Below are 8,366 nucleotides of genomic sequence, written 5' to 3'. Positions count from 1 at the left end.
CACACACACACACACACACACACACACACACACACACACACACACACACACACACACACACAGCAGCCACTCTACCGTCTATCCACCGTTGTTTCCGAAAAATAAGAACTATTTATGAAAGATGAGTGAGTCCAGTAATCCTCTGTCCTTTACTCCCATTACTTGCGAGGGCTTTAGTCCTATTGACTGTGTTGTTTGGACATGACAGCTCATTATCTCGGTCAGACATCCTCCTCCAACAGCAGCAGCAGCAGGAGGAGAAGGAGGAAGAGGAGGAGGAAGAGGAGGAGAGGGATGCCTGAACAACAGGCCTACATGCTCTGCAGTCGACTCATGGCTCGGCTGGCTCAACATCTGTGGCCAAAAAACAATGACACATCATCCCTGTCTGTCCCGGCTACCAGCGGTTGTGTAAAGACATTCAAAAAAGGGGGCAAAGCGGCAGCAGCACGCTATTCCACAGCGAGACGGTTTCCAGGCTAATGAATGGGCCGTGTCTCCACTGGTATGCTGCACAGTGGAATTTTACACTGAGGTGAACAGAGCAGACGGAGGAGGCTGCTGTTGATGGGGCTACACCGCGAGGGCCTGATATAATACACCCTCCCTCCATGCACTGATGTTCAATTTGACAATAAACACATGAAGCCCGGGACACTTACCTCCGGTCCCATAGCCCGAGCGCCGCGCTCCGTCCTCGCTCCCACGCCAGCCTCCGTCGTTAGCCTCAAGCTAGCAGCTAATTCAAAAAAGAAACGTTAACGGAGCCCCGCGGAGGACCACGGAGACACAGTCCAGTGCAGAGCCATCCTCCTACCGCCGTTCAACCGCGGAGGCTCCGCCGCGACGCACCGCACTGCTCTCCGCGGGCCCCGGCGGAGGCTCGAGCGAAACGGGAGTTACCGGAGGGGGGGGACGTTGGTGGAGATGTCCGTTAGAGTAACCATGACAGCACCGGGAGAGGCAGCCTGCGGTTCAACCGGTACATGGCTGGAGACGGCTGCATCAATCACTAGGAGGGCATCACACAGAATGGCTGGCGTTCCGTGCACTCTGTCGAGCACCAGGCTGGACGAGCCAATCACGTTGCGGGATGAGAGGTGATTGGCACATCGTCCACCAATGGACTGCCAGGACTACGGGATTCCTGTGGAAGGACAGCAAGGACAGCCAATTATCGTAGAGCTTTATTCTGTGAGGAGGCGGAACCTGCAGGTGTGATACAGCGGCGTAGGCTTAAACGGATTTGTCTATTAATGGCAACAATATTAGACATATATTAATAATGTGATAAAAAAAAGCTCTATATATATTTTCCTTTTTTTTATGTTTTCATTTCATTTTTATTTTACATATAGTAAACGTATATATAATATATAGTATATAAAATAGGTATTATTTGACAGATATTAAATATAAAATAAAATTGTGTATAAAAATCGACCCAACAAACTATTTAAATCCAAACACAAAATTTCAAATCTTGAATGAAAAGGAGCAGAAAATATAATAATCTTATATAAGCTGATCCTCTTTCACAATACATTAATTAACAAAGCAAATAATTGTATATAAGTATAATGATAAATATCATATGAATAAATAAATACATATCTTATATACAATATATATTGAGAGATTTAACCGAATATACCCTAATAGCTGTATTTTTTATCAGTTTGTGCTATTAAATTGGCCTATCAGTTCCAGGTCAATCTGTTAGTATTTCACATTATATCATAGTTTTAAATCTGATATCTGTGGCAACATTCCTGCCCCTGGCCCACTGGTAGCAACATATTTAATATCAACCAGCAAGCATGCCAGAGCTGAAGAGGGGAGCAGCCATGGTGACTGAGACACAGTTGGCTATTACAACAAGTGAGATGAACCCTGTGGTGGAGAAAACACAGAAAGTGTCAAGGAAAAGTTTCTTATGCTTCAGATAAAAAATCAATTTAGTATTCAGAGGAAGGATTAGAGTCTGACTTGTCCTTTTTGGAGAGGACCATTTGTGTGATTGCTCTTGCTGCCGGAAGGAAGAGACAAAAGTTCCACACTTCAGGTTTATTTGGAAACAATTTTGATAATTGACTCTACATATTACCTCAACTAAAAAACTAAACAAATCTGACTTCTTGAAATGTCTTCTCCTCGACTTAACAATCTTGAACAGATGGTCAGTTCAGGTCTACGGGACACAACATTTTCAACAACAGGAAGCTGAATAAAACACTTAGATACTGCTCTTTAGGAAAAACTTAAATCTGCCAACCTCAGCTCCTCGCTGTTGGGCACGGACCTCTGCCTTTTCTGTAAACATACATACATACATACATACATACATACATACATACATTCATACAATAATATGGTCGTCATGCTGTCTCTCTTTAAAACAGCAGAAACAAAGATATCACTGTGAACGTGTTTAACATTAATAGACATAAAAGGGTATAATTAAATCTCATTGAATATCACACTTGACCTCGGTGACACTGTCCAATCACAGCTGCAGAACACAGGACGCTGTTGTTTCCTCAGGCGCTGCTCTGCTGCGACTGATGCCTTCGCGTGCCGATTTCGACACCTGTAGGAATAGGTTTTAGGAAAGTAAAGGTTTTTTATCAAAGTCTCACTCATAGGTAAATTTGAAATGGAAAACATCGGAAGCCCTTATCTTAAAATAATAATTTAACCATTTATGATTGCATTTAATCATTTGTTAAACGAATCACAGCTCCTACCTCCATATTTTCTTGACATGATGTAAAAAATAAAACAGTACTACCAAGATATTTTTCTGCGTGGCTAGTTTTGTTTTTATTGTGCAAAAAACGTTCTGGTTTTAAAGCCACCGGTCCACAGCGCAGTGAACACTGATGATTGTTCCCAGGTATCCCTGAAGGCAGCATCCATGTGTGCTCCATTGCTGTGGACACTCGCCAGTTCTTGCTATTTCTCCGCTGCTGCGCACACAGACGTCGACAGGACAAAAAAAATACGTCACACCAAGGTAACGTTTTGACGCATTTGTGCTTTTCACAGAAAACCAACTACCCACTAAGCGCTTAGTTGTTATCAGCGATGAAACGATTTGATTGCTGTGTCTCTGGAGTCAAAGTTGTGCATTGGGTATTCGCTTTGGTAGCTAGCACGCTAGCCGCAACATCGTTAGCTTAATTTTAAAAAGCCCGTTTTTCTTTTGAGTTGGTCTAGTAGCGCCAGCTGCTCACCAATGGAAAATAAATACCTTCTCCTTTTCACCAAAAGTACCGAATACAACGGTGCGATGTTGGAAAGTAGCGCGTGAGTCCCGATCAGCGGTTAGCCATTAGCTTGCTCACTAGCCGGTTTGAATGAAGAGAGAATCCGGAGAGATCTATTGTCGAAGAGTGCGCTGCCTCCGCCGGGTCCCCCACCGGCTCGCTGGGAATGAGCCAGCGCAGTCTAAACAGCTCAAAGTCCTCATATATGTTTTATTAAAGATAATATTATCATAATTAATTCATTTTGATGTGAACCACTGCTGCGGCCTTCTAGTATTTTGGACCTTGCAGCCAACAGGCAGACTCAGGTTCCTGCTCATTGTAGCGTGAAGCTAGTGCCTAAACTTTGTTCTGTTCGTACTTTAAACAGTGAATCACTAACATAGTCCCTAAATTAACGGTTGTACAGTACCACGTAAGTGCTGGTGGAAGTGTGAACAATAACATAGCATGAAGAGATAACGTAAGTAAATATGGCATCGGTAAGTGATAAGTACCATGCAACACGGAAGTGGTATTACAATAATAAGTGTAAGGAATAACAAAAATAGAAAAGTATGAATGGAATCAAACGAATATATACAGTGTTTAAACAGGGACGATATGTGCAGTGTGAGAATAAATATACCGCAACAAAGATTAATTCATAATGTTCTTATATTTCATGTACATTTAAATCAGCCTATTTTTTGCCAATTCTGAGTAAATTTATGAGATCCTCCCAATTTACATGTAATACAAACAGATGGCTGAGAACGACGTTGATAATGAACTTCTGGACTATGAGGAGGATGAGGAGCCGCAGGGAGTCCCCGAGAGTGGCACCCCAGCCAACAAGAAGGAGGTGAAGGGGTCCTACGTATCCATCCACAGCTCCGGCTTCAGAGACTTCCTCCTCAAACCAGAGCTGCTCCGTGCCATCGTTGACTGTGGTTTTGAGCATCCCTCAGAAGGTGAGTGTCGTGTTTTTTAAGAAGGTCAAAACCATGGCTTGGATAAAATCCTCTCTTTAAACCAACAGTTTGACACTTTAAATTGATCACATTTAATCCAAGTGTTTTTGACATTTTCACTCATTTACAATTGCCATTTGTTCTATTTACAGTCCAACATGAGTGTATTCCTCAAGCTATCCTGGGCATGGACATCTTGTGTCAGGCCAAGTCTGGTATGGGAAAGACAGCTGTGTTTGTACTTGCCACCCTGCAGCAGATCGAGCCTGTGGATGGGCAGGTGAGTTATTTAAACAAGCTAATACATCCTCCATATGTTTTTATACCATGTGTTTCAGGCTTTGATTCTGTTAAATACATTTTTGTATTAGCTTTCAGATGTTGAGCAGTTGTCAGTCTTGAGACCTCTTCCGTTAAATAAGTTAGACAAATATGATTGCAGTTTTCCTGCTCAAAAATGTGTATGTTGGAAAACAAATTGAGTGAGTTGCACTTGAGGACAAGTAGAGCCCGGAATTAAAACTAATGTCCTTATTCCCTGCACTCCAGGTGTCTGTCCTTGTGATGTGCCACACGCGAGAGTTGGCCTTCCAGATCAGCAAAGAGTACGAGCGCTTCTCCAAGTACATGCCCACTGTCAAGGTGTCAGTGTTCTTCGGCGGCATGGCCATCAAGAAGGACGAGGATGTCCTGAAGAAAAATTGCCCTCACATTGTCGTGGGAACTCCAGGACGTACCCTGGCCCTCATCCGCAACAAGACCCTCAGTGTGAAGAACATCAAGCACTTTGTGCTCGACGAGTGTGATAAGATGCTGGAGCAGCTCGGTGAGTGAGAGGAACAAATATGTCTTACAGAAGATGGCTGAGAAACTTGATTCCAAATCAGCCTTTTGGTTGCAAGTCATCTGCTAATTTGGTCCCCTATCATGGGGCATTTATTGTGAAAATGTTTTGTCTATGAAATTATCGCTTAGTCATATATTAGTACTTGTATATCGTAATATACAGACTTCAAATGATACATTAACCAATGAAAGGGCTGCCTTAAATCTAGTGATAAAGAGCGAGTTTATAGGGGTTTCTATTTTTCAATAATAGATGTGTGCCATTTGTTTTTTGCCACAGACATGAGGCGTGACGTCCAGGAAATCTTCAGGCTGACACCCCATGAGAAGCAAGTTATGATGTTCAGTGCAACATTGAGCAAGGAGATCCGCCCCGTTTGCCGCAAGTTCATGCAGGATGTGAGTTATTATTCACCTTTTTCTCAAATTGAACTTGCTGCTGCTCCAAGCTGAGAAAATATACATTGAATTTCAGAAGATGTTTTTTTTTTTTTTTTTGCTGGTTTTCTTTGTCTTTCTACTTTTATCCAATCTGATCGATCAAAGAGGTGTTAATAATTTCCAAGTAGCTCAGGTGTGCTGGAGCTTCTTTCAATTTGTATTCTTGCTCTGTTGCATAACCGTCCCTCCTTTTTATGCACATATACGTTACTACAAACATTAGTTCGGTTGCGGCATAAAAGTTAAAAATGAGCTTTTCCTTTTTTTATATACATTATTACATCCATGTCATTTCAGGGCTATTGAAGTTTTGTGTTTGTATTGAAACCCCTCATTGCTTTGCCCACTTGTAGCTGTCAGTGTCATAAGTGGCCATATGAGAGGGGGAAAGTGATCCTCCTTAACAGATTTGACTCAGTCAGGACATCCACCCCTTCTGGCTCTGCTGCAAGGAGAACAAGTTCAGTGAGCCACCAGGCACAGTTCATCTAAAAACTTGGTGCAAGCTCATTATGGAGTTGTCATACGTAGAGCTCAGAAAAACATGAACCAGGGGGAACTTCAGAGACGTTTTCAGACTTATTTTTAATAAAGTTTTCCCCTCATATAATCCTCTTTACTTTCTTCATGCATGCTTCAAGGCTTCCTCTGTATTATGACATTTCTGATGTGGTCTGTAGAGGTGGTTTGCGTGTGGTTATGTGTGTGTGAGAGAGACACCTAACATTTTGCTCCTGTTTTTGCTTTGTAGCCCATGGAAGTGTTTGTGGATGATGAGACCAAGCTGACACTGCATGGCTTACAGCAGTATTACTGCAAGTTAAAGGACAGTGAGAAGAACCGAAAGCTGTTTGACCTGCTCGATGTGCTTGAGTTCAACCAGGTACAGTTTGTAATCATTTCAGATGATGACTCAGAATTAGTCCTGTACACATTAAAACATTTTTAATCTTTCTGAAAGAAATGCACATATATTTTTATTTTCGGCTAAACTTGTATCCCTTGGTCTGTAATTCCGGCCTATTTTGTTGTTCATGCCTTTCCCAGTAAAAATGCAAGTGTCTTGTTTTGGCTCCTGCTAGGTGGTGATCTTTGTGAAGTCAGTTCATCGCTGTGTGGCTCTGTCTCAGCTGCTGGTTGAGCAGAACTTCCCGGCTATTGCCATCCACAGGGGCATGGCACAGGAGGAGAGGTAGGTTTATCTTTCTCTGCCATGATTGTCTATTTGCTTAATCTGTATTGGACGGGTACTTTGCTGATTCCACTATCTTCCAAATGCCAAAATGAAGGGAAACAACATGTCACTGTGCTGTAATTTGTCCCTGGTCAGCTAAAACTTTTTAATATTTAACTTTGCTTGACAACAACAGCATTGTAGTTAAACTGGTCCACTAAGCAGTATGAACTATAAAGTTGAATTTACAAGCAGTTTTATGTGGAAGATTAGATTGTATTACAGGTTGGCAGTTAATGTTGTTAGTCACTTTCGCTTGAACTGGAATAATATCTTGCTTATTACTTTTCCTGTTGTTGCCCATTCCTCCCCCAGGTTATCCCGGTATCAGCAGTTTAAAGACTTCCAGCGGCGGATCTTGGTTGCAACCAACTTGTTCGGCCGAGGCATGGACATTGAGCGAGTCAACATTGTCTTCAACTACGACATGCCAGAAGATTCTGACACTTACCTTCACAGAGTCAGTCCAGCTATTATATAATTTTGTCATGAATTCCAGAAATGTTAAAATTTTCATTTTCAAAGCATACAAACAAATGTCTGTAGCTTGCACCAAATTTACGGTAACAATCCTGGTATGGTTATAAATAACAATGTAAAAATAACCCATAACCAGTGTTCATTTGAAGGCTGTATTTAATTCTACCCAATCAGAACATTGTGATCTGAACTATGGAGTCAGTATGAAATCCAAACTTTTGTCCTGCTTCCTTTCGTATGGAAACTTGTGGCATTTCCGTTTCCTTTCAGCTGAGCCCCTTGTAAGCTCAACCTTTTTTTCTCTGCCCCTCAGGTGGCCCGTGCTGGCAGGTTTGGGACAAAAGGTCTTGCCGTCACTTTTGTGTCAGATGAGACAGACGCCAAGACCCTGAATGAGGTCCAAGACCGATTTGAGGTCAATGTGGCAGAGCTACCAGAGGAGATTGATATTTCCTCTTACAGTAAGTTCTCTTGTCTTTTACAGCCGTCTTTCACTTGACCTTTCAGTAAACAAGTCTTTTATGAGCAACAGGTATACAGAACCCATTTTCTTTCTACATCATCTCACCATTCTTCAAGGTTTTTGGCTTGTGTCACTGGATAGAAAATGTAGAGAAATAAAGCAGTAGTCTTGCAGCCAAAAAAGTCAAAACAATATCACAGAAGCACGTTGCTAGATATTAAAAAACTCTTAAGATGTTTCTTGGCCTTATGTAATAATGCCTAATTCTTTCCTTTTTCTCTTTTCAGTTGAACAGTCCAGATGAGCCTGAAGTCGTTCCAATGAAGATTGTGTTTGAACCTTGGTGTTGCTGTATTTTGATGGAGACAAAAAGCTCAATGTTTAATTTTAAAGTCCCCCTCCCTCCATATTTGTATGCAAGTTCATGAAGGTAAACCATTTCTTTTTATTTTATGTGTTTACGGGGTACTTGTTTTAGTATTTTTTTTCTTGTTCTACCATGGATACATTGTTTTGGTTAAAGAAATAAAGTTTTTATACCTTGTGTGATGTTGTTAGATTTAATTTGCACTTGTAAGTATGACAGATGTTGCATTAAAGAAAAATACAAACAAAATCGCCAAACACAATCTGTGTCGTCACTTTTGACTGTAGGTAATTCTTCTCATAAGCAGAGGGTG

The 8,366-nt window shown here is 41.6% G+C and overlaps 1 protein-coding gene across 1 annotated transcript; it reads left to right on the top strand.

The window, feature by feature from the left end:
- The first annotated feature begins 2,897 nt into the window (after positions 1 to 2,897).
- Positions 2,898 to 8,230, top strand: LOC128435716 (ATP-dependent RNA helicase DDX39A). The gene is made up of 10 exons (XM_053417972.1): positions 2,898 to 3,016; positions 4,015 to 4,222; positions 4,375 to 4,502; positions 4,772 to 5,048; positions 5,349 to 5,467; positions 6,261 to 6,392; positions 6,592 to 6,701; positions 7,059 to 7,203; positions 7,537 to 7,684; positions 7,974 to 8,230. Exons 1-10 carry the CDS (start codon positions 2,918 to 2,920, stop codon positions 7,988 to 7,990), a joined length of 1,383 nt encoding a protein of 460 aa, XP_053273947.1. The 5' UTR covers positions 2,898 to 2,917; the 3' UTR covers positions 7,991 to 8,230.
- Positions 8,231 to 8,366: the final 136 nt, after the last annotated feature.

The sequence above is a fragment of the Pleuronectes platessa genome, chromosome 3, assembly GCF_947347685.1.
Source record: "Pleuronectes platessa chromosome 3, fPlePla1.1, whole genome shotgun sequence".
Lineage (NCBI taxonomy): Eukaryota > Metazoa > Chordata > Actinopteri > Pleuronectiformes > Pleuronectidae > Pleuronectes > Pleuronectes platessa.
Note: the sequence above shows the minus strand (reverse complement) of the source record. Positions and strands in the feature narration are given on the sequence as shown.